This window comes from Salminus brasiliensis, chromosome 3 (assembly GCF_030463535.1).
Source record: "Salminus brasiliensis chromosome 3, fSalBra1.hap2, whole genome shotgun sequence".
Taxonomy (NCBI): Eukaryota; Metazoa; Chordata; class Actinopteri; order Characiformes; family Bryconidae; genus Salminus; species Salminus brasiliensis.
Window position 1 is genome coordinate 28,476,903 of NC_132880.1, and position 26,581 is coordinate 28,503,483.

The window sequence follows — 26,581 nt, forward strand, 5'->3', positions numbered from 1 at the left end:
TGTCTCTCCTGTTTTGATGAGTAGCTGACTTTCAGTTCTTTATTCTAGATGTCTGTATCTATCTAACTGACAGTGTTAGCCTCACCTTGCTTAGATAAACTGGATGATGGCTGGCGAAATACCTACACGAATCTCTACCGAAGCTTGTAAGATTGTTTGTGTTTCGCTTGCATTAGCACAGGATAGAGTTGATCAAGCTACATTGTTGCTGTCATGGTAATAATGCACACACTACACAGCTGTAGGGCTTTGTGGACTAAGAGGATCTGGATGGAGTGACAAGGCATCAGGAAAAAGAGTTCTATTGGATTAGGCAGCCTCATAACCTTCCTCAGGACATTAAAGGCCTGAGGAAGCTTGGCTGGGACACTCCCTGTGGAGAAGGCTGCTGGTCGGTGTGGACTGGCTCTTCTCCTCACTACAGGATTCTGGACCTTTCTGGAAGCAAACTACTACACTAGAGACCAGCTAGGCTTTAAGCATGCAGCAAAAGTACTAAAGATGCCTTTACACATGCACTCATGGGCCATTTTATCATAAACACCTACCACTTAGGTGGAAAATATGATGATGTCAAATTTATCATCAAAATATTGTTTTCTGAGCACACTGTGAATATCATTAGACCTTGAACACTAGCCAACAACATGTTTAATTGCAAATTCTAGCTTAGCTTTATGGCCAGCATACAATTTGGTTTCATTTGAGATGATTTAGCAGGTCTATCACCACCGTGAACAGCTTTCTCAACCAGGCCAACCAGCATGACCAGATAGACCAAGCTGATTGACCAGCATAATCAATCTAACTGGCATGACCGATCAGTCAAACAGCGTGACAATCTTGACAACCAGCTTGATCAAGCTGGTCATGCTGGACCGCCAATTTGGTCCTACGCTATCAAACCCCAACAAAATCACACTGCTCCATCAGCTTGGCAGCATAGGGTATGTTTTCACTTAGATGACCAGACTTTAACCCCCTTCTTTGACCACCAAAGACCTGCTAAGACCATCTGACACCAGCTACTGGCAAAATATGGCCTTAGCTGCATCTTTTAGCAGGGCATAGTACCTCATGTAACACAAGTATCCTGATATTTGGATGCTGTGTGTGTGTCACATGCAAATATGCATATTCAACAATGGTAAGTTTTCCCCTTAGTAACAGCATGTGAAAGACAATTACCATCAGAACTAAAACCATTGTGATGTCACAAGAAGTAGAATGTTGTGACATCATATTTCAAAGAGATGAAAAGGGAGATAGTGAAAGCATAAAAAGACCTGCCTACCCTGTGTATCATGCCCTATTTCCATTACATAAACACTGAAAGCATGTCCACATACAGCGCATGATTCATTTGCCGTTGGTATTTGATGGGCCTTGAACAGAACACCTACCGTAGGCCTGTTCCATATAATCCCAAGAGAGATGAAATCAGATTAGGCAGGAAACAGTCACCATTTCCCTCTGGTCTGCTGCCAGTAACAGGCCGTCTGCTTGTGCTTGCTGCCTGCATGTTTTGGATGTGTGTGGATGGGGCTTTGAGCTTGCGGAGCCTCAGTAGTGTGTTTTCTAGGATCCAGGGAATGATCTAACATAGCCGCTTGCATTTAAGTGTCCTAGATTTGGGGAGTATTGTGAGTCACTAGAAGCATATTAAAATAGACCTGACAAACATGTTGAAGGAGGACTCACAGTTCATTGCACACTTCTCCAGCGGTTCAGACGTTACAAGGCATTAACACGGTTGAACACACAATCATCGTAGTGGGTCTACAAGGTATGATTGAAGGAATATCTTGAGAAAAGGGATAAAACGTGAGCTGCTTGGATTCACTGGCAAGAAAATAGACCATACTCTCCCACAAGATACCCTGACATGGCTTATTGTTTCATAACAGACCCAAGTGAAAAAGAGTTATTAATATCCAAGAACGACGCACGCTGTCGTGGAGCTCTCCTCCGGGGACAAAACACTGATTAGCATGCAGTTCATACTGAAGCTTGCAGAGTACGTCAGATTCTTTGTGTAATTTTTAACAGAAAGAATCTGTTGGCAGCAATCTGCGAACTGGGTTGTTGTTTTTTTTTGCTTGGTGGAGGCAGCTGTGTGGTCTGTATACAGCGTCTGTATCTTCTCATGGCTTCCCATCTCCTGAAAACAATTGCTACTCCTATTGTTCTTCCTGTTTTGCTGGCTGAAAGCATTCTGCATTCAGTGAAAATTGCAGTGCTCTGCAAAGGCCCCGGTTACTGGGTAATCTTGTTACATGGTTCAGATAAATAGCTCAGATTCGGCATCATTTAGAAGAAAGAGGTTGTAAAGGAAACTGGCAGTAATAACAGCAAGACGGAACAGAAGCCGTATAAGATCTGCAGAATGAAGTCCTGCTGCATTAGCTTGTACCCTTCACATTGCCCGAGTTTTCTAGTTGCACCACATGCCGCGATCCAGGTTTCTTGACTGTCATCACTTCTGGAGCTTCACTCGCTGGAGCAAATGGACATTACTGTGACCAACTGTAGCAAGCGGGCCTTGCATCAGCAGCATTTCGATCCGTTTCATCAGCAGAACCCCTGAAACAGCAGTAGAAATGTCTCTGCTCAGCCAAACTACATCTGGGGCTACCATATGTGATCGATATTGTCATTGACAGAGGTAATAGTAACCCTTGAACATCAGAGCATCTTCATGAACAATGACTCTACATTGCAGCCATGGGCACCGACATGGGTTAAATAGGGGGGAGTGCGTTTTAGAGATCCCATAGGTCTGACCCCAGGGTCACTGCTTCAGTGTTGGACACCAAAAGTCATACAGTGAGGGTGTCACTCGCCAACCTTGCCATGTATTACTTCAGGGTTAGCTGGGGCTGCATGCATTTACTCTACACACCGTGCTGAGAGGACATAGCTAGCTAACAACAGAATGGCACAAATATCCGGTAGGATAAATATCAATAAGACTCTGGAAATATTATATTGTTTTATAATATTATTGAGTTCAGAGCTTATTGTCAGTGTATGTCACTGAAATCAGCACAAGAGCTTATGTGCAGTAATGTGGACGCTCTACTGGGGCTTGTGTCTGCCTGGAGTTGAAATGGTGGTGCCCTCTGCTGCTCACACCACGCCACTACAGCAGACACAGCAGGATGCAATAAGTGAGCTTGATTAAGCAGAGATCTTTCTAACTTTCTGACTCCAAAATCATTTCACAGACATTATGCCTAGACAGTTTTGCTGGGAGAGGTTCTGGTTGTCGAATGTATCTTGGTCCCTGACAGCAAAAGGATAGCAGACTACTGTTGGTCCACTAACGGCAAGGCTGGGCGTCCTGGGCCGCCCGCTGGTGGTTAAGCATAGTATTAGTAGTATTATAGTATTAGTAGTATTATTTATTTATTATTTATTTAATACTATTATTACATAGTATTATTTTTATTATGCAAGCATTTTTTCAGCAACATTTTCTGAAATCAGAACTAGTTATTATTCTATAATCAGTCTGAATATTTGTGTTTTGCACTCTGTGCATCTAAAATCAGAGAAATCTGAGAAGGTTAAAGCCAGTCAGACAATTATACCTGGGTGGGTGAGCCGAGTGTAGACCAGCAGTGGCATACGGTCAGTGGGGTGCTGACCTTATCAAGCCAGAGGACAGATATATGCTCGCTATCTGGGATGTGGCTGATATACGTCTCTGACCACCTCCTGAACAGGTGTATGCGGGGTCTCTGGTTCTGTAGTTTTTAGAAATAAAACTATTGTGACATCACATCATCATAATTTAAACCACTGTGATGTCATTTGTAAACTATTGTTGCATCACAATTATAACCAGTGTGATGTCATAGAAAGGTCACCTCTTGTGGCACCACATCACAGAAACTCTTCCCTTTAATCTGACACCGTAAACACAAGTGCAGTCCCTCACTGATTAAAGACAGAGGCGAGTGTGTCTGTGTCTGCCTGTGCTGCAAGTCAGAATGAGGTTGCAGATTATTTTCGGTTCCTTCGGGCTCCGTCTCTACACTGACACAACCCTCAGTCTCTGGATCACCTGCTCCTCCTCCTGTCAACCTGTGTTATTAATGGGCCTGTCCTCCTCACACAGACAGCCCCATTAATAACAACAAATGTGATTTATCTCTGCCACTGAAGTTGAGGTGAAACCTGGAGGCCAGGCAGCCCTGAGGCCCTCCTGCTGTAGGTCTTTGGGGGCCAGTGTCGGGCATGAACTCCCCTTTACACTTGCTCTTACATTCCAACACACTCTTGAGTCTGATCCAAAAGTAATAACTCTTCCCACGCTTCCCCCGACATACGCTCTAATAGTTTTGTGAGTTATGAAAACTATTTATTATTGACTTTAAGCAATGCTACCCTAATTACGGTTGATTTTTAAACATATGGACATTTGATCTTCATTTGAACAATATTAAGAGACGGGGGTAAAATAACTAAACACGTAAAACTGAGGAAATGTCCTTTACAAAAATCCTTTGAAAAATGTAATTAATAGAAATGCACATTTTTAAGTGAGTTAGGACATGTCGTATGTGACTGTGCCCCAAATAAAACTTTGAACTGGATTTATCTGTTCAAAGCTCATTGTTCCAAAAGTCCTGGTCTTGGTAAACCTTAAAGGGTTACCTTAAAGTTGAAAATCCAATGTGTGTGGTCTCTTTCTGAAGGAAGAAGCTGTACTTCAAATTCAGCTGCAGCAAGAGCTACCTGTAGGTCCCATGATTACATTTTAGGATTGGTGGAGACGTCTTCACACATCTTGTGCTCTGCTCTTGGACTAAAACTGCTAGGACCTGACCGGTCTATGTTGGCAGTTGTGGCATTATTTTGTGGACAGAGATTTAAAAATAAATATTACCCCAATAATAATTTTACCCCAACACTTGCAAGGTGAAGACCCACACACTTCTCTTCTGGCACATGTGAAGCCAGCCAATGCCTCTTTTCAAACTGCCGCTGATACAGCACCATTAGGTAGCCAGTGCGCTTGGAAGGAAGCTGTGAGAAGGAAGCACCATCCACCCACCCGAGAGAGCGAGGCCAACTGTGCTCTCCTGGACTCTGGCTGCTGTTGGCAAGCAGCATGACCCAGGATTCAAACCAGTGATCCTCAGATCATACGGGCAGCACCTTAGTCCACTGGACCACTCTGAGATCTGTGTGCCTCCACAAGTTATTTCAGAAGACCTCAGAGGGGTTTTTGGATCTTGTGATGATGACGACAGCAGCATTCACTTCAACAAAACCAAGAGCTTTAAATAAGACAGTCTTGTCCAAATCCCTCTCTAATGACGTTCTAATCACCTGCAGCTGATTCTGATACACTTTAATAAGTGTATAGTAAAATGTGGGGGTGTCCTAACTTTCTAATTGGCCAGAATTGAGCATTTCTATTCATTGGATTATTAAAATAATTTATTTGGTTTTATTTGCTATTAGTTATGTTACCTCCATCTCTCAACATTGTTAAAATGAAGGTCTAATGTCCATGTTGCTGCTGTCCGATGAAAAACATGGATCTCCATTTTTGTCCGTTTGTAGTTTTCTTCATGGTTTGGACCCTGTAGCTGTTCTGTACACTGCGCAATTCATTCTGGATAAATGGACTAATAGAAACGCTCTAAATGACTTTAAGTAAATGAGTATTTGACTATATTTCCTTTTACAGTCAAGGATAGTTTTGCCTTCTTCTGTAAAGTCACCGTTTTGGATACTTTTTTTTCCAATGGACAGCGACCACACGTTTAAATACATTAAAAATATGTTAAAAAAAAAAAAATCCTACAATAAATGTTTCATAAATAAGCAGAGGGAGAAAAAAACAACAGTCTTTGGTTCTGCTAATAACTTTATTTAAATAAGACACAAGATCTCTATTTTGAAAAATATGAAACAATTAGCCACATCAGGCCAAAGAAAATAAGTTGTGGCTTTTTATACTGTCAGCTGAGGACAGTCACCAGACACAAACATCAGACATATGTACAAACGCTATGCAAGCTCAGTAGCCAGTGCCACAGGACACCACACGGCCACGATAAAGTAAAACGCTACAAGGCTTTTGAGGAAGAAAAAAAAAAAGATGATGTTCTTGACATTAATGATAGTCTAACTTTGCAAGAGAGTGATCACTACAGAACACCGGGCTGGACAGAGGACAGGAGTGTGTTCAAAGCTTTTAAGTGCAGTGTTGTTTTGCAAAAGCTCTCTTCCTCAAAGGGGGGAAAACTGTTAATGTGGACAGTCTGTCCCCTCTATAAGCGACGGTCCTCGCCTTCATTGCGCATAAAGCCCTGCCACCATTTTTGGGCACACACTCAAACGGGTGGTAGATAGTGGTCACAACAACCCGGTAATTTATTGCCATTGTGCGTGAATGGACGAGCAGGCCATGGCCTGACCTGCGAAATTCGTATTCATGCAAATAAACGATGGCTCGCTAGCATTATGCCAGCAATGTGCTCTGGTCATACCACCACCAGTGCTGGTTTCCATATCGGTTGATGGCTTTATCAACAGACTGCATGCTGACTTGGCTCCAGAACCAAAACTCTGTGGAATGGAGAACTGCTGTTCATTCTCTTCAAATGGAAAGATTACGCCGTTTGGTTTGTTTTTTTTTTTCCTCCCCTACTAGACGAGACAAATAACCTCCGTTATTATTGCACACATTTAAGTTAACCAAGATAACAGCAGTACCAATCATTAAATAAACTACTGATCACCGATAATAAGGTGCGGAATAAAGAAAGGAAGAAAAAAAATGCATTATGCTCTTCTTAAAGCCTTTTTGTCTTAAAATGCAACAAGTCGGTCGCCCACGTGGACATCGATGCGTACAATGGAACTTGTGGGGTGTTTCCTTTAAATAATTGAACATTGTTGGTCTTGGTCAATACTGTACAGAAAGCTGTTTATCAAAGTCTGTGAAATGTTTAAGAAAAGAGCCTGTGTATCATTCACCCACTTGTGAATGTGGTGGTTGTGAACAGGGGAAATAACACCCACCATTGATCAATGACTAATAAAGCAGCCCACACCTGCATTAAAGGGAATTACATCACATTTTTCTACATATCCGCATCATGAACTCGGCAGGATGTACAAGTCATTCACAGTGGGTTTGGTGTGAAACGCTTTATTCTAGAAAAAAAACCCATACCAAGTCAGAACTGTTCACAGTGGCGGTGAATGGAACCAAGATGTCGGGGTTTAAAAGGTCTGACTAGAAGCTTAATGCCTCTAAAAGCTCTCTCTCAGAAGGGTATTATAGCAAATGGTCATGAATGGGCTGTGTGGGGTCTGAGACACCATTTTACATCAGTTGTGAGAACTCTTGTTTTTTAATTACATCATTGAGGAGGGGTACATGCAGGCACTGCATGGCAAAGTAGTCCCCCAAGGTAAACGTCCCGCACCCCCCAGGTTTGCAGGCTGGGTTAAGGTAGTAAATCGGTCATAGCCGGTCTCAGTTCCAGTCACCACCACTGCGAAGGAACGTAAACTCACTCTGAATGACACTCTGTTTACAAACTCACTGATTGAACTGTGCAGGATCCTGGAGAAATCTGTGGAACTGCCCTTTTAAAACACAAGAGTCCAGGCTGGTGGACGAAGACAGCGACAGGAGCCATGCAAGACAAAGTGGATTTGTTTCACACACAGCTTTTTATAGTGCACCTGTACCACGTGCACAACACTGGAACAGTCTAGGCTTTCAGCAAAACCTGAAACAACAACGGTAATTAGATTGAATGAGCTTCTAGACGAGATGTGGGAAAGGGCACTCGTGTGGTCAACTGTGAGAGGGACGACACCCTTCACCCTCCAGTGCAATTATAATGCACACAGACTCTCGAACCGGCCTTTCTGCAGGCAGCCAAACTCCAGCCATTACTGCACTTCTGTCACAGTGTCTTTCTCTCACCCTCTCTCTCTCTCACTCACACAGAGATACATTCTCTCTCTCACTCTCTCATACAAACACACACACAATCATCAATCCCACTCCCAATCTGTTCAAGAGCCAGCGGCCCTGATGCACTTACAACCTTCTAAGGCAATGCGGGAAGGCAATTACACCAGCAGATACTGTCAACCTTACAAATTTGTTCCTTATAGATCGATTTGCGTTCCTTATAGATTATGCCAAGCTGGCTGCATCTGCCCCTCCATCACAAACGATGCTGCCCGCCTGCCTCAGAAAGCTGCCAGTGGGGATCAATGGCACTCCTCCATCCATCTGAAACTGCTGTAACACGAAGAGGCTCCCAAACATTCAGGACTGCTCTTCCGAATGTGGAATGTCGTGAGTAACTCCGGAACCATTTCCGCAGGGTAATGGAAAACTGACAGATGCGGGGTGGGGGGTTAATTTGTGAATGGATACACAGTACATTCCTAATTACCTGAGTTTAGACTCCGAGTGACACACCTGAAGCTAGGTTATAAACGGATACTGTGCAATAATTGTGGCAATATATAGATAGATATTTTTTCCCCATTTCATTTATGAACATTATCTTTTTCTTTTCTTTTTTTTTTTTTTTTTAGTATTTTTGTTATTTATTTCTTTCTTTCTTTTTTTTTTTTTTTACTATTTTTGCATTGGATGTTTTAAAAGTTTAAAAACCTGGACAAAGTGTAAACATAATTCTGAAGAGTATAATCTCTCTCTCTTTTTTCTATAACATACATAAAGTAATATATGGTTTTCGATGCAAACAAGCCTTGTTTCCTTTTATATAGATTATCTATAGATATAGATACAGATAGAGCTTATTCATACTGTGGCTGTTCAGTTTAATCAGTTTCAGATGCATGCCGCTGACCCAACTAAACCCTTCTCGAAGCCTGTTGTTATTTTCCTAGTATATATATATATATATATATATATATATATATATATATATATATATATATATATATATATATATATATATTAAATTTTTTTTTTTATATAGTTTTTTTCTCCCCCACCAAATGCCAGCATTACTGTGTTGTAGCTGAAAAGGACGCACCCCGCTTTGCGCAATCTGATTGTTAATGCAGATATGCAGGCCGCTTTGCTTAAGGTCCAGTCACTTAACAGGAGGCAAACCTCTGGGCTTGACAATATCTGTGGAAAAAGAAAAGGAAGGCAAATCCGAAATGTTTGGAATGTGACCAAATTCAACGTCAAACGCTATATTGTCAGTCCATAAGTGTTTTGACAGTGAGATTTTTTCAGTCTTATTAAATTATTATATATCTCCATACACAATCCTGAAATGAAGCAATCAAGATGTGGTTAATATGCAGACGTTCAGCTTTAACAAAAATTACAGTCATTTTTCTAAGATAGTCCCTCCATTTTATGGACTCAAAAGTGGACAAACGAACAATTATATAAAAAAAAGGTTTTTTTAATAAATGGATGCAAATCCGGAACCCATAGACATCCCTTGAGATGCTTTACTAAGTCTTTACTGCAGCCCATTTCAGTCGTTGCTTGTTCTTTTAAGCTATTTTAATAATGTATTTCTAATTGTACCCCATTTTCCACCCAATTTGGATGGTAAATTACCCAATCACAGTCCATGTGAACTCGCCCGATCACTAGCAATGCCCCTAGAACTAGGAGGATGAAGGCTAGCACACGTCTCCTCTTACACATGTGAAGCCAGCCGCTGCCTTCTTTCAAACTGCCGCTGATGCAGCCTCGCTAGGCAGCCACTACAACAGTGCTCCGATACAACAGCTAACCGATGCCTGTGCTGGCAAACAACACACCAGGAGTGATGTGGGGAGGAGGTGCCATCAACTCACCCCTGAAAGAGTAAGCGTGCTCTCTTGGACTCCGCCTGCTGATGGCAATTGTGAGCCTTTCTGCCTGTAGCTTTGTCTTCAGTCTCATGAATAGCTCACAAATCAGAACCTGGAAGCAACTCCAGACCTTTTATCTCTTCAATTTGTCACTGGAGTTACAAGGAATCAGGCCATGTCTGGCTATGAAACTGCTTATCAATTCTTTGTCCAATTATTTTGGAGCCTGTACAAATGGAGGAACTATATAAAAATGGAAGGAAACCCTAACTGGTTAATGCAACAGTTCTATCAAACCCCTTGAATTAAAGCTGAAAGTCTACAGAAAAACATTCCAAAAATGTCCCACTGTCCAAATATTTATGGACCTGACTGTAAAAAAAAAGAAAAAAAAAGAAAGCTCATTCATTCTTCCTTTGAACATTAACAGTGATCTTAATTTCTCACTTGCATATTTTGAGGTTCATAAAACCAACATCCACTCATGCGCTGTGTTTGTGCATTAATTTTATATAATGTATCACCAGATTCTCCAGATGCTGTTCCAACAACAGCCTTTGTGTTTCCACAAAGCGTGACATCAGCCCACACTTTCACCTTTAGGTTCATCCCTGTCAGTCAACAGTTGCTTAGAAGAATGGCGCGGACATGAAGGTGGTTGGTACTGGAACGTTATTCTGTGTGTTCAGGACCTTGTTGCTATGCCATGCAGACAGTGGAGTTTTCAGCACAAAGATGGAACCCTTCCAGAGAGGATGCGGGGGTTGGTGGGTGGATGGATGGATGGATGGATGGATGAATAAGAGGCCCTCTAGGCAGCCTGTGGTGGGACAAGGGTTATCGAAGATAAACAGAGACCAGCTCCGTGCAAATCTAGCTAACTGCATAGTTCTGAGGCTGGGCAGGGCATTCCGAAGGCGCCTCCTGCTGTTGGGACGGAGATGTGGCGGGGGACTCTGGCGGGTCGTCTGTGCTGGTGCTGGTGGAGACCTGAGTGGGGTGGAGGGGTGTGTAGACAGGGGGCGCTTCTGAGCTGGGGCCGGCCCCTGGGTCGCCCTCCTCTTCCTCGGGCTGTGAGGCAGAATGCTGAAGCAGAGAGCCGGGCAGTTTGACGGGACAGAAAGCCGAGCCGGTGGGAATGAAGTTCACCTTGTTTTTGTCTGGGCAGGAGAAGAGGGGGACTGCAGCTGACTGTCTGGACCTAAATGAGAGGGAACACAGGCCTTTAATGCGGTACGTGTGGACGACTCCACTGTTTTTCGACAAGCTCTCTTGCATGAAACCTGCTTGAAACTCATTAACAATAGAAGCCAATATGCAGGTGCTAAAGGTTCCAGTGAATAATACTTACAAACTGAGTAAATATGGAAGTTAGTTACCAGCATAATGGCAAGAGTGTTTTTACAGGCTCCATCGGATCACATTATACTAAAATACTGAATACTAAAAATCTTAATGAAGGTGAAAGTAGCCAAAAGTACTTTATAGAGCTGGAAAGTTTTATTTAAATATGGCTGTATTATCTATCCGATCTTGAGATCACATGATACAGTAGTTTCTTTTATTTTCATATAAAATCAGTTATACATTTATAAACTTACGTCATTTCCTCAAACACTTTGATCTTCTCGCAGCCTTCTGGAGGCTCCCGTTTGAACATGTAGCTGTTGTTGGGTTTGGGAGAGGAGGCAAACTTTGGTAGCGGGGAGCTGCTGCCGCTGTCTGCAGTCAGAAAGCGCAGGATGACAATTGTACATCTATACAATTCAATATTTATTAATTATAAAGCTATGGTCAAGTTCAGAAACAGTGAAAATATACATCCAAATCCGGCAGTTGTTCTTTATGTTGTGTCAGAATTTAATAATGAATGGACCAACAGAAATGCTCTCTATATATAATGCTGCTAAACTAAATAAAATCACCTTGACCTCCACTAAAAGTTAAGGTTTTTAACCTTTCCTGTAAATTTGCCATTTTCAAGATAATAGTTTTTGCATGCCAGTTGACAGTGTATATACACCGTCACTGCTCCAGAAGTCGGAGGCTGACCTTTGTCTCGGTCCTCGAGCAGCTCATCTGTTGAGTACGGGCTGCCGTCGTGTGATCCTTGTGGGCAGGCAGGTGAAGGGCACGGAGAAAGGCTGGAGCAGCTGCTGGAGCGTCCAGGCACTGAGGGGGTCTGAGTGTCCACACTGCGGCTACTGCTGCTGCGCTGCTGAGGGGGAAATGGAGCACGCCGACCATCAGGGACCTCAAGGGCCTGGGGGGGTTGAGAGAGTGAGGACACAAGAGAAAAATCACATCACTGATCAAGAAGGGTGATAAACACAGTCCTCACATTCAGTGATACACTGTCCCTTTAAATGGTTCTCAAAACACCAGTAATACCTGCATATCCTAGCTGTCAGTCACTTAATTAATTTAATCCCCTAAATGTTGTATAAAAAAAATTAGCAGAATTTACACAAAAACATGTCAAGTCATACATTTAGAAAATAGCAGAGCTTTGCATGCTTTACCACTATATTTAAAGCATAGTTAAGCAATACGCCACCTGAGACAGTAATTTCATTACGGGTTAGGGTGTTCTTAATCACAACGTGGAGTAAAATTTTTCTACCTCAGTAACACACATATGTATTTGCTCTTTATATGCTCATATGCCACATAGTGTTGTGCTGCTCTATGTTACACCATGGTCTTGAGGTACGTTATTTTGTTTTATTATGTACTTATATGTGGCTAAAACATCAATAAATCCACTTAACCTTAAACAACTGAATTCTGTATTAGTACACCAAGTAATAAAAACAAATTGTGTGCTGTTAATGGACTGTTCTGCTGCACACAAGGGCCATCGAGGGGACTGTTAGATTAAAGTAAAAATAAAAGCAAAAATAAGGATTTGTATGAAATAAGGAGCTGACAAATCATTATCTTAATAACTAGAGGAACAGAAATATAATATAGCTAAAATATAACTGATTATTAGGGTACATTGTGCTCCATGCGTGTTAGGCTTTGGATTTTCTCAGTGATTCGCTGTGAAACTGCAATATGAAACCTGCTGCAGCATTAAACTATCTGCATCAGTTTGTCCTGTACTCTCCATATAGTGCATACAGGATTGTACACTCAGTAGTGTGTGTGTGTGTGTGTGTGTGTGTGTGTGTGTGTGTGTGTGTGTGTGTGTGTATATACCTTCAGCTCTTCCTTCTCTCCGTTGTCTTTGATGAAGACCTTCTCCAGTTCGTGGTTGATGCCCTCCATGCTGCTGGGCACTCTGGAGATGGAAGGCTTCGGCACAGTGATGTTGGACAGTGGCATCTGTGCCGGCTTCGACATGGGGAACTGCAGGAACTGAGCACAAAGTGATACAAAGCAACAACGGGTTAAAATTTAGTTTATATTCAGACAGTGAGAAGTATATACAGTTGTATGCAAAAGTTTGGAAACCTTTGGCCAAATGACACATTCAAGGACACACATAATACACAATATTTTGGCAAATTCTAATGTACAGTTACTCTGTCAAACATTGGAAAAAAAACAATTGTGTGTGTGTATGTGTGTGTGTTAACTGGGCTTAGGCTGACAGAGATGACAGAAAAGTGCATGTTGGGGTGTGTGTAGGTGTGTGTGTTTGCTTGTGTGCTCACTGTGTTTTGGCAGGCAGTGATGACTAGTGTGCATGTTGAGGTATGTGTGTACGCTTGTGTGCTCACCGGGGCTTGGCTGGCGGTGCTGTGAGTGGTGGTGGTAGTAATGATGCAGCAGTGAAGAGGAGACAGATGCTCTCTGCCGTCTTTACCGAGGCGACTTCCTCCCTGCTTACTGCGCTGAAGCTGCAGCCGGAGCTTGGCTATCTGCTAGAGGGAGAGGGAAAGTGAGAGAGAGAGAGAGACAGCGAGAGAGAGAGTAAAAGAGAGATAGGGGGTACACATTTAGTGTCAGGGGATTATTATTTACAGATGCAGTTGTTAAAAAACAAAAAAACAAACAAAAAAAAAAAAACTACTGAATGATTGGGGGGGGGGGTGTCACTGAAGATCAACTCATTTAGTTCATTCGAACAATGTTTCGCTACTTTAATAATAATAGTTTATTTCTACAAACATAGAAAGTTATATTTAATTGTTATGTATATTGTATCACAATGCTATAATTTTGCTATTTTACCCACCCTTAGTGACCGTGGCATTGCAAACTATTGATTTTTGGCCGGTTTAAAACCCCCTGCTCCATCTCAAAGGCCAGTTGTCAAGCCCTCCATGAGTTAACCCTAGGGCCAGACCTATATATATTTACATATCCACTATCAATAATGATAAAGACTGCTTTCTTCTTTTAAATAAAGAAAACTTATTAAATAATCTTTACAGATGTAACACCACTGACACTGCAATTTAGTCCAAAACCGGGCATAAATCCAATTATATCTACTGGCCCTAAACCGTGCAGCGTGATGGCCATTCAAGAATCCAGACCATCAAAACCAATAAAGGTGCTGAAATACAGCTGTACCACTAGGGGGCACTACTAGACAAAAAGAAGCAACAGCCCAAATGAGTTAAGGTACACCAAGTAAAGAGATCTATTGGTTTATTGCTAACATCACATACATGTTTGAATGGAATCAGCTGCATTACAATGACAATTACATATAGAGTTTGTGCTCATTACTGATGCACATGGATAAGGTAACCTGGTGTCCAACGATTTTGGGTAGGCTATTCAGCAACCCTTCCAATGCATGGTTCTAAAGAAGCATTTTCGCAAATGTGAAGCTCAATTTAATGAACCCTCATGCAAAGCTTCTTAAAAACCTTTAAAAGGTTCTTCACACTGACTTTAGGAGCCCAAAAGAGAGTGGATTCTATGCTACCGCTTGATGAACTGTGGCACCGCTGATCAGTAAAGCAGAGTGATCTTTTATCACGTCTAATATCAAACACTCTCTTCTGACATTTCCCCCTCACACACACACAGGCCGTCAGCAGATTTTGTCAAATATCTCGGCTCCGGGCCTGCTGATGCCGCAGACCTTTAGCTTTCAGCTTTCGCCACACTCCTCTTTCTCCGATAACCATTAATTCTGTGAGTTCCTGTTTAGCACCCACAGATATACAGTAGCAGATTAGATTTTGACAGCTGACATCAGTTATTCTGCTGTTTAGGGGTAAATACGAGCTCATGAGAGCTTGTATTTTGTTTTTGGCTCAGACTCTTGATCCTATGCAGCTGCACAACTGGGAAAAGCAAAGGAGACCCTCCCTGTTTAGTACTGCCATAACTGGTGAATAGAAAACATTACATCAACATGGTTAAAATAAATGCATGTAAAATAGATCCAGATCTCAGCTTTAGCTTGAGAACAAGTCTTCTGTCTGAAGAGAACAGAGAGTTAATGAACAGAAATGCTTGTTAATGTTAGTATTGGACTAAAACCTCTGAATAACTTTCATAGTATGAGAACAGTCTCAAACACAATAAGAGGAAGAATTGTAAATACCATAAATCTGATATCCTCAAATTAATTATCATCATTATTACCATTATTATTACTATTATAATACCCTTAAAGGAATGAAAACCGGGTTTTGTTTGAACAAAAACTTACAAACAATAGTTAAAGCCTCAAACTATGTAAAATGTCTCCCTTTTAAGTAGGAAAGCTGCACATGAAGTACAACTTTTTTTGAACCATTTTGTTTTTAGCTAATTTATTACTTTTAATATTATATATTAATCTGCTGAACATGTTCTCCCTTAATCTATTGACTGTTTTAAACACTGAAAATAGTAAGAAATTGGTGGGATTCTCTGTTCGACTGCATACCCCCCCCCCAGTACTGGTATCGTACATGCATAACGTACATGGAATGACACCACAAGCCTCTTCAAACTAGTATTGGGATTAGTACTTCAAGTTAAGAGGCTAGTTTCTTTGTTTTGCAGACATGCCAAGACAAGTCTGGACAAGTTCTGCTCTCCTGTCCTCACACTGCTGGTAGAATTGGTTAGTCACTATTTCAACACTTGGTTATTTCACTATAGTAACAGTAGTGCAAGAAAAACACTCTGCTAACAGGATCTTGCTTTCAGGAAGCAATCATTGCGAGTAGAGTGTTGAATGAGTGTTGCATGAACAAGCAGCTTGCAGAAAGAACAGCAGCATTGAAGGTGGTGTAAATTACATTTTAGCCACGTTAGTTTACACCCAATATTTCCTTCGGGCCTTCTTTTCCTACTGTGCTACGGGGGAAAGAGGATGTTTTTGGAGCCAACTGTTGTTACTGGAGCCAAAGCTTTAGGCCCTGACTTTAAGACTGACCCCACTCTCCCCCTTGGATGTCCAGCCATAAGCCATGCCTCATGGACCATGAGAGACAAGGGTCGTCAAGATTACTTGATTAAAATACCTGACAGTCCTTCCTAATTAAACTACAATGATTATTAGGGGTGTAATGGTCCACAAATTTAACGATTGGGACCTCACAGTTTGTTATAACCAAAAAACGATGTGATTTTTGTCTAAACGCTAAGGAAAAGATGAATTCATTGAGTAGGAGCAGCAGAATTGATCATCATTTAACTTGCTGCACAACAATGCACACACCGAGTTCACCCTATTCTACAGAAAAGACAACACCACAGGGAGTTTCATCACCTCAATCAAGACCAAAAGCCCTATATAACAAGCTATGCTTGTTTTTATTGTGTCAGTGGGGATGTTTGAGGCTCTGTTTGTGCGTGTTGGCCACGTCATTAAAAAGGAGCAAACTACATGGAAACCCGTCGACCCCGTTTAAGGTTCTTTGGGGACAAACCAGGATGCACATAGACACACATTAAAAAACAGCATGTAAAGCGTCTCTGTAAAGTTCTCACCATCATCTCCCAGCCCATCAGCTCTGCTTCACCATACATTTTCTTTAACCTACTCATTTTCTGTAATCAGCATCTTACTCATCATACAAGCTTGTGCGTTCTGCTATGGGCAGGATGAGCTGTACTGATGCCATATTCATGTCCATATGTTCGGTCTGCAACCGTGACAATGTTTCAGTCCGTCAGTGTGAAAGCCTGAAGCCTGTGTGAAAGGTCCTTTAGTGTGGCATGTTGCTCACTGCTTTTTCATGCCAAGGCCCATCTGTTTCTACTTTTTTCCTCGGTATATTGTTCTTTTTTTTTTTTTTTAAATAAGTAATCAAATAAAATAATGACCCTTAATTGTTTTGTCTCTAATTCACTGTTAAATGCTAGAGCGAGCATCACATGATAGATTCTCTCTATTGTTTAAGATGATCTTAATATTATGCCCTTGCTATTGACATTACTGGAAATGTACTGGGGAATCGCTGCAGACAAAACAGCACTATTTCGATTCTAGTCTATCAGAAAGACGTTTGTGGCACACAGCATAAGTGGTGATTTATATAGACACAAGCTTCAAGTATGGTCACATATGCAACATTTCCTGTCTGCAGCAACCATGATTCATTTCAGGACTGGTGTACTTGGTAGAACTGACTTAGCAAGTTCGAGACACAAGTACAAACTCCCGAGGACGGGAGGATGCTGTATTGTATAACTGGAACAGCGGCGTGGTGCGTGAGCCATTCTGGGATTTTTGGCTCTGCCAAGTTCACACAAATGACGTCCTGATGCATCCTGGATAACACGGGCAGAGCAAGAAGGCATTCGGACTGTACTTGTCTAGATGTGAACTTCTGAATGTATTTGGGCTGCGACTGATGTACTTGCTGCAATAGTACTTGGGCAGGTTGAGAATCGGCCACGGATTGCATGAGCACTTTGGAAATGGTGGAGTTTCCGTGTGGAACTCGCGCTTGTGAAATCTTCAAGGTTCTGCATTAAACATTGATCAATTTTCGCACAAACCTCTGACTACACGTACACATCAGTTAGCTACTTGCACTAATCAATGGTAACTTTTTTTTTTTATTAAGGCCTGATGTACTAAGCATCAGTTCCAAGCACAAAGCCTTCAGCATTTAGCATTCAGCATTCAGCCTTAGCTGAGCACACCACCACACAACATTCTTAAAACAGGGTCCTTCAACAGATTCATTGCTGGTCATCTACTGACCTGTAATCTTTGTTAATCATTTATTTATTTATTTATTTTTTAACTGCTTGACTTTATGGGGGAAAAATCAGTTTCTTGAATAATGTTTAAAAGACCTGCAGAATTACTCAGATCATGATAGTGATGGTAGTGATGGTAACATAACTAACAGACTAAGTGAACATTGTGCACAAATTGTGACCGTTTTTACTGCTTGACCTTGTGGGTGGGGATGGGGGGAATTATTCCTTTCTTTAATATTTATCACAGACTAAATTACATCAGTAGCGACAGACTCTTAAAACCTTCTATTCAGATACTCTTCTGTACCAAATACAGTGATTTTTATTCAACATCTGCTGCTCTTCATCTAATAAAACCAGTCTAATTACACTGTTAGTAATGAAACCTGCAGCTGATCAGTGTTTATTAAGCACGAACAGTATCCTCGATATGCTTAGAAAAGCATACTGTGGATCAAGGTAAGATCACGCTCTGAAATTGCCCACTTTTTTATGCACCAGCACAAGCCCAAAATTCCCAAGTCAGTGCAACTCTACTGTTTAAGCGAGGACGATATTACGAAAATAACATTTCCATGAAACCCAAAATTAACCCTGACGTTCAGTTCGCTCATGGGGTCACAAGCTAAGTGAACATTGTGCACAATTTTATAATTATTAGTATTTTTTATTTATTTATTTTTTTACAGTTTTTACTGCTTGACCTTATGGGGGGGGGGTTAATTTCTGACATGACGTGTTGTGACACTATGTTGTAATGATTAAGTAACCTTAATAACCTCTTACCTTTTTCTCACCCCAAACACTGAACAAAACCGCAGTCATGGGATGATTTGCTCATGGGGGAGAATGCAATCTGTGGCTTGAGCCTAGATTCTATTAAAAACTACTCATGATTTATTTGTAAGTGCTTATTAATTTAGAAACCATGTGACAGTGATGAGGGGCTTAACGTTACAATGAGAAAGGCCAGGGTTTGAGTGAAAAAGGCCAGCGGTTTTTGCTTCAGTTGCAGTGCCAAGCTGCATGAATGTGTTCAGAATGGATATGTTTACATTCACATTCAAGCCTGTTTGCACTGCCTTACATTACATTCCAACCACTCTATATGTTTATATTACAAGGGAAACTCCTCACTAATCCAGAGGAGTCTACAGCATCTGCTGAGCAGAGCAAAAGCAAACAACAGGCACCAAGAAAAGGCTTGAGGCTTTCAAACTACGACCAATCTGACACTCCGAGAGCAGCACTCTGCCCAGCTGTTGGAATCACACTCGTATTAGCAGATGATTGCTTTTTTATACTGTCGTCAGATTAGATTTGACAGACATTTAAGTCTGATATTTGATGTGTTTACTGAACTCCAGAAGAGCTGAACGTTTAGGAGACACTGGACTACTGCACTAACAAATTTGCATTTGTAATCCAACAGAAATGAGCATTCTGTTTCTCTGTGATACTCATTCAGGTGGATGTATTCCCAATAACGCTGGGCGATATGGTAAAAATACTATATTAAGATATTTAAAGTCATTTTTCATATTTATCCTGATGCATGTAAATCACAGACTAAATACATCAGTAGCGACACAATCTATTCAGATACTCCATTCAGACACCCTCCCATACTGAATACAGTGATTTTTATTCAACATCTGCTGCAGCTGACCAGTGTATATTAAGCACGAACAATATCCTCAATATGCTTAGAAAAGCATACTGTGGATCACAAACAAAACTGATCACACTAATATTGCCCACGTTGTAAATGCACCAGCACAAGCCCAAATTTCCCAAGTCAGTGCACCTCTGCTGTTTGAATGAGGGCGATATTACAAAAATAACATTTCCATAACACACAAAACTAACCCTGAGTTTCAGTTTGCTCACGGGGTCACAGACTAAGTGAACATCATGCATGATTTTAAACCAATTATTCAATAAACCCTAAAGCATCAGTCTGACAACAACTGCAAATGGTAAACTCCTCTGAATCACAAGCGAAAAGCTTAGCAAGCAAAATAATCGCTTCACCACAGAACAAATCCAAGTCTTGCGGACTGAAACTCCACTTATAAACATAAGGACAGAACTTATAAGGACAGAACGCTGTATTTAGCTTTTCCTGCAGTTTTGGATTTGTAGCTAAAGGTATTAAGGAGCATCAGAAAGGTAAAATGTGGAAGGGCCTGCTGTGTTTAGCTTGCTAGCCAACTAATCTAAGCCTAGATAGCCGGCTAGGAGTCTAAACACCACAGCAGCCACTGTACCTACCTAGACTGTTTTCCAGGTAACTGAGGCTCAAATTACCCAGGTTTAGGGAATAAACCCTCATACCTGAGAACACAAATGGTCTTAGGAATGTTTTCTACTGTTTTCAGGTCCATCCAGGTTTGCTTGCTCTCCCTTTTCATCATTCTTAGCACGTCAAAACTAAGGTGGACTTGGATTTAGTGGACACAGAAGTGTCCAGGCCCTTACATCCCGCCTGGTTGTATTGTTCGGGAGTTTGGAAGAGCAGAGAGGAGAAGGCAATAAATTGTGTGGGGGGGGTGTGGGGTGAAAGAGGAAGTGGGTTGTTACAGGACGGCGTGGCTTATCTCCTCGCTCGCTGTGCAGGCCGGGTGGGGCTCACAGCCTGCGATAAAGCTGCTGGCAACGCAGCAAACGCTATGCTAGCATACCGCTAGTGGCGCAGGAAGTCTGAGGCCACACAGGAAGTTATATATAGCAGTGAGTCGCACTTTGGAGGGGGTTAAGGAGATGGGTCTGGGTAAAAGGGTTTTATATCTGACCTGCTCTCCCGCTCTTGCTCCCTCTCTGCGAATGTGACCGCTCTACATACGAGCAGCTCTATCCTGCTCTGCACAGATGAGATCATTACATAGTGAAAAGTGCTGCTCTCAGCTTTTTTTCTTGGGTGACAACGAAAGCTCCATGAATAGCAGCAGGAAGGATGACCACAGGCTCTGAGCTTACCACACACGCACTCACACTCGATTGCAGATGTGGTGCGCATTTCACACTGTGCACAAGCTCTATACCCGATAGACGTGCTGTCTATGGATGCATAATCTTGTGTGTGTTAAAGCAACATTACGTAGGATCTGCATCTTTAAACAAAAGCTTCAAAATCACGTTGATGCTCCACGGACCTGTAATAGAGAGGACAGCGTCTACATGATGGCTATTCTGGGCTCGACCCCCTGCTAACTGCGCTAGGTCATATTTTTGTAAATTCCTGTAGTCCACATACTTCTTTCACCTTCAGTGACGGCCCTGTATAGCTCATCTTGTCCAGAAACACATTTAATTGTGTCCATCTTGAGGGATGGCTCAAAGTGAGAGCTCCACTATCCGACAGTAGGGGGAGCCCAAGAGCAGGAAATACCAATTCTCGCATAGTACTGCTTTAAGTACCTTTTATACCAGGCAGAGTTGCCAGAAACGGCCCTTTATGACCCGTTAACGTATGAATCTTTTTCATTTGGCATGTGTGACCAGGGTGCGGTAGTAACGGAATACATGTAAAATCAGGAGATAAAAAAAGTAACTATTCAATTACAGTGAAAAGGTAAGCAATTAGACTGCAGGTCCATTTTAAACATGAAGTGAGTACAAGCAGGATTACATTACAGACACAGATCACAACACAGATCTGTCACACTGTAACAGCAGCAACGACTTTACAGTTTACATTCAGGTTGTATTCGTTGTGCCCTTTCCCACCATATTTGACCATGACCATGAACAGATGCACGTATGGTGAGATGCTGCGGATACTGTGGTTCCTTGTGACTGACTTTCTTTTTAATGTCTCACCAGCTGAGTGCTAATAGCGGCCATAGATTAGCGTGCAGAGATTAGCTGACTGCTGGTTGCAGTGTTGTCCGTAGCTTGCCTGGCTTTCTGTTGCTAGATGAGTGTGCAGGTGTGTTCTCTTTCATCGTTCACTCAGTATCACCCTATGGGAAACACTCCCCATCTGGGTGATTATGGAAATACCTACGGCACCACAACTGGTAGCTAGCTGACAGACCAATCCCAACAGTGATATGGGACCACGCAATGCCTTATGTACACATTCTCACTCTCTCCCGTGAAGACTTTTCCTTTCTTTTGTACCTGCTCTTCTTCAACACTGTTTGATTCATGACTTCATAAACTTCGAATATTTCTGGTTTTGCTGACAAGTATGGTTGTTTGCTTTATCCATGGCTCTTCGCGACTCACCAGCACAGATGGGAACTAGCGCACCAGACCAGCACGGACTGTCTTAGACTTAGGAATTCATGCTGGTCTATGCTAGTCCCGCCCCCCCCCCCTCCCCTCCAGTCAGATGTTTCAAGACAACTTTTTACAATCTTTTTACATTAACTTCAAAAATTAATTAATTTTTTATATATTCCTGTGTTGTTTTCATTTTGGAGGCAGGGTTTCGTTTAAGCACTACTATATGATATATAATACTACTGAATGATATCAGAAAAAATATAAAAGACAAGCAATATTTTGTTGTTCTGCAATATATATTGCGACAAAAAAAAACACCAACAAGCAAGCAAGCAAAAAAAATAAATAATAATAAATAAATAAATAATAATTTTGTCCAGATTTCACCAGAGGACCTTGATCCAACACAACACGATATTAACAATGCACTCGGCATATCCAAGACTGTTCTAAAATAAATTATATGGCATATATAATCGGGTAGATCGGTTATGAAAAATTATAACAGTGACATTTTTTTTTTGGTCTCAAAAAAGTTGCAGTGTCATGTAAGGCAAATTAAATGAAACACATCATGTCCTGCAATGTAACATATTGCAGTGTCAATGATGAAACGATATATCGGGGCAGCCCTAGTTATATACAGCAGTAGACAGCGGATTGCTATGTATTTTGCATAGAAACAGGACAGTTTTACGTGCAATTCTGTTTGTCTTTATTGTAATATGCGGCTTTACAAATACAAGTAATCTTAAAGTAACAGAAAGCAATCAGCTGAGTACCTAAATATAGTTATCCGTTGGGTTATATCAGGTCATTTTTAACAGGTAATCAGAAATCTGTAACAGAATGCATTTTTAAAGTAACCCTCCCAACCCTGCATGTGACCAGAATACACACATTCAGTGTTCTTGCTGGCTTAAAAAACAAAAAAAAAAGTCCTAGAATTTTGTGAAGGTTCCAAAGTCTGTTAGCCAGTAAATATCTTGTCGTTCACAGCTAACAGTGAAGGGAAAGACTGCTATTAAAAAATTCTCCCTCTCTAAAGAAATATGAATTTCTGAGGCTGCTTAGAATGCCTGTACCTCTTTTAGCTGGTCAGCGCTGCCCCAGGACGCAGAGCGCTGGTGTGTGCTCCTCAGCTCTCCCTCGCCGGTTTCTTCACTCCAACATCCAGGAGTCTGCCAAAACACAACAGCACAATGTGTTTTTGCACATCAGAGACAGAAGGAACAGAAAACAGTAATATCGGTCAAGCCTCACAGCGAATAAGAAGCCACCGTTTAATGGGACACTTTAAACCGCAGGTGCTTTATTCATTTATTATTAGACTTGTTATTTAGTAACTGCATCAGTAGTTCTTCGACAGTGGAGCGTAACGTAAGCAGTATGAATAGGAATCACTACAGACCCACAATATAGAATCGCTCAATAGCTGGATTTCAAGTATTGTGACATGACATATTGCAATGGGTGATTTATTATTAATTAACATTCTTATCCAAGCAAATCTACACATTCTTCATCTGAAAAGGTGAACTGAATACACAACTAGTAGTCAGAAGATATTGGTCAGTGGTCAGTAAAGATATTGAGAAGAGTACTGGTGTGGTACCAGACATCTTTGTGAACCCCAGACACTGTATGGATATGTTCAGTATCAGCAGCTCCTGGAACTGGGAATACTGGGCTTCCCTGAGAATATATGCAGTAGACCAATGCTACCCTAAACAGTCTGCTCTTTTCTGATTAGATACTTGTTGATATTCCTGTAAGTCCTTTCTCCATTGCATGAAACCTTGGTGTCGCCTTGACCCAGTCTCCCCTTTGAACCATATATTGAATCTGTGACTAAGACTGGCATATTTCCATCTGCGCAATATTGCTAGACACTGCCATATGCTGGCTTCTAAAGATTTCTGAGATCCTGGTGCATGTCCTTATTAGTCTACATCTAGACTAGACTACTGCAACTCTGTTTCATGGTCTATCTTTCAAATTGCTTCGCCCTCTCCAGAATATTCAAATTGCTGCAGCTATAGAAGAAATCTGCCCACCTGCTACACTGGTCACACACAATTCTAGATTCATCTTGTACATTAAAAGTCCTTCACAAGTTTTAGTTGTACCTAGGGTCAGGCTTTCTACTATGGATTAGGGATGCACCGATCCAATGTTGGGATCGGATATCGATCCCGATATTAACAAAATTAACTGGATCGGGTACCTGGTAATTAGGCCGATCCATGGCACTGACCGTTTCACTTTAATTTGGTGGTGCGAGACTGCACTAAATGTGCAAATAAATAAATGACAAATGGCAATTTATTATGTTTTTAATCTATGTGTTAATTTGTTATATTATATAAAGTAATGTTTAAGCCAATCCTGATGCCTTAAGTCTCTCCCACATGGTGAGGCATACAGTTTATTAATTCAGCCATGGTTTAGGACTGGTATCGGGTATCGACCAATATGCAAAGTTTATGTATCGGTATCAGAACTGAAAAAGCTGAATCGGTGCATCCCTACTACGAATGGCAGGTCATTTGGTGTTGCTGCTCCCTCTCTCTGAAACTCTTTATCTATTTGCCTTTACTTTACCTTGAGCATGTAAAAGGCTCTACATAAGACAAACATTATTATTATTATTATTGTTATTATTATTATTGTTAATAATAATAATAATAATAATAATAATAGTTCCTGTCCAACACTAGAGCTGGTCTATTCATCTACACGAGGGATGTTTAGAACGTTGGCCTTGAGTAAATAGATCAGCATCGAACTTGGTCTAGAAAGCATTTTTATATACATCACTATTCTTTAAGTTAAAAGGCAAACATTTCATATGATCAAAATAAGGCATTGTTTAGCGGTTTGAAATGATAACTGTAGCTACATTCTTAAATATATGCATGTTAATGTAAGACATTTTATTGGTCCATTACTCAATGTAACAGCTGATGCTGCTGTATAAAAAAAAAAAAAAAAAAAAAAAAAAAAATTATATATATATATATATATATATATATATATATATATATATATATATATATATATATATATATAACACTTAATTGTACAGAGTCAATTACTTGAAATCTGTCCTCAGAACACTCCCATTCCCTCTCAACCACAAGGCATATCTTCTTGGCTAGTATGTGAAAGGTGCTATTTAAATCTCATTACATAAAACATTATTATTATTATTATTATTATTACTACTACTACTGTTATTTTTATTATTATTAACCTTCTGGAGTTCAATATATCATGAAAAGCTTGAAATAGTGGTCATTTGTTGGATACTGACTAATCTGACCTACATATAAAATACATCCCTACAGTTTAACATACAGTATTATCGTCCATCTAATCAGTGCCAATTCTTTTTAAAAAATGAAGCAAACAGCTTTAATGGAGTAAGGGTGACCTTTCTAGGGAAAACTACTATCAGCTCTGTGAATTTGGCACTGCAGTGAAAACACAGATTCCCACCACTCGTCTGCCATAAACTTTAACACTTGAGTATGAAGTGAATGAACCTGAGAGAGCTTGAAAAATGCCACAGCTCAGCATGATTCATGAGTTCTTATGCCCAAGCAGACGGTTATAAAAAGCAGCAGACATCTCTTAGTGACCTGTGGGTTGGCCTCTGCGGGCAGGAGGAGGAAAAAATCTTTTTATATATATTTTTTATTATTCAAATAGTTGTGCTTTAAGACTTTAAAAGGGGTTATGTGGTCTAACAAAGGCCAAGGGGAATGTCTCAGTGTGAGTGTTGCTCCATTTTGGCTTGCAGAGAAAATACATTGAAGAGAAAAATGGGGAGGGAAAAAAAAATGAAGTCAGCAGGCCAAACATGAGCACTGAGGAAACATTTTTAGCAGTGCTTATGGGGGTGGCTGGGCTGCAGCACTGGCCAGAGGCACATCAGGTCCAGACAAACACTGGACTTCTTCCATTCATCTACGGGAGGGACGTCACATATCAAAGGCTGGCCTTTAGTAAACAGACCAGCAGCAGACTCGGCCATGAAACAGAGAAGCAATGCTGTTTTATATCTGATTACAGCACTACTCTTTCAGCTCTTCAACAAACGGATGAAAAAAAAGATCAGAGCTAAGCCTTGTTTAGCTGTCTGAAACCACAAGTTGAGCCAGGTTCTAAAACGTAATGCATGCTAAATGTAAAACATTTGTAAATAAACACTTACTTTGGATACTTTTAAATATTACAAACTCAATTACTTAAATACTGAAAAATTTCAGGTCACTCAATAGCAGTGAGTCAAAAGGCCAGTTATTATCCACTGCGGTTACTAAATACACCCACTTTCAGCACGTCACAACCATTTCTGGATTAAGACATACCCACTTTGACACTG

General features: G+C 41.0%; 1 protein-coding gene across 4 annotated transcripts in view; it reads right to left on the bottom strand.

Moving 5' to 3' along the window:
* Positions 1–5,866: 5,866 nt before the first annotated feature.
* The window catches only part of glcci1a (glucocorticoid induced 1a), a 51,701-nt gene continuing 30,986 nt past the window's right edge, over positions 5,867–26,581 (bottom strand). For 2 of the 4 annotated variants that reach the window (XM_072675836.1, XM_072675833.1), the window contains 6 exons: positions 23,277–23,372; positions 13,569–13,709; positions 13,045–13,203; positions 11,893–12,103; positions 11,442–11,562; positions 5,867–11,041 (listed from right to left, as the gene is read on the bottom strand). In XM_072675836.1, coding sequence (XP_072531937.1) covers positions 10,714–11,041; positions 11,442–11,562; positions 11,893–12,103; positions 13,045–13,203; positions 13,569–13,709; positions 23,277–23,372 — 1,056 coding nt within the window. In that variant the 3' untranslated portion in view covers positions 5,867–10,713. Of the gene's footprint in view, positions 11,042–11,441; positions 11,563–11,892; positions 12,104–13,044; positions 13,204–13,568; positions 13,713–23,276; positions 23,373–26,581 lie in introns of all 4 variants that reach the window. The other 2 variants (XM_072675834.1, XM_072675832.1) reach the window with 1 other exon arrangement.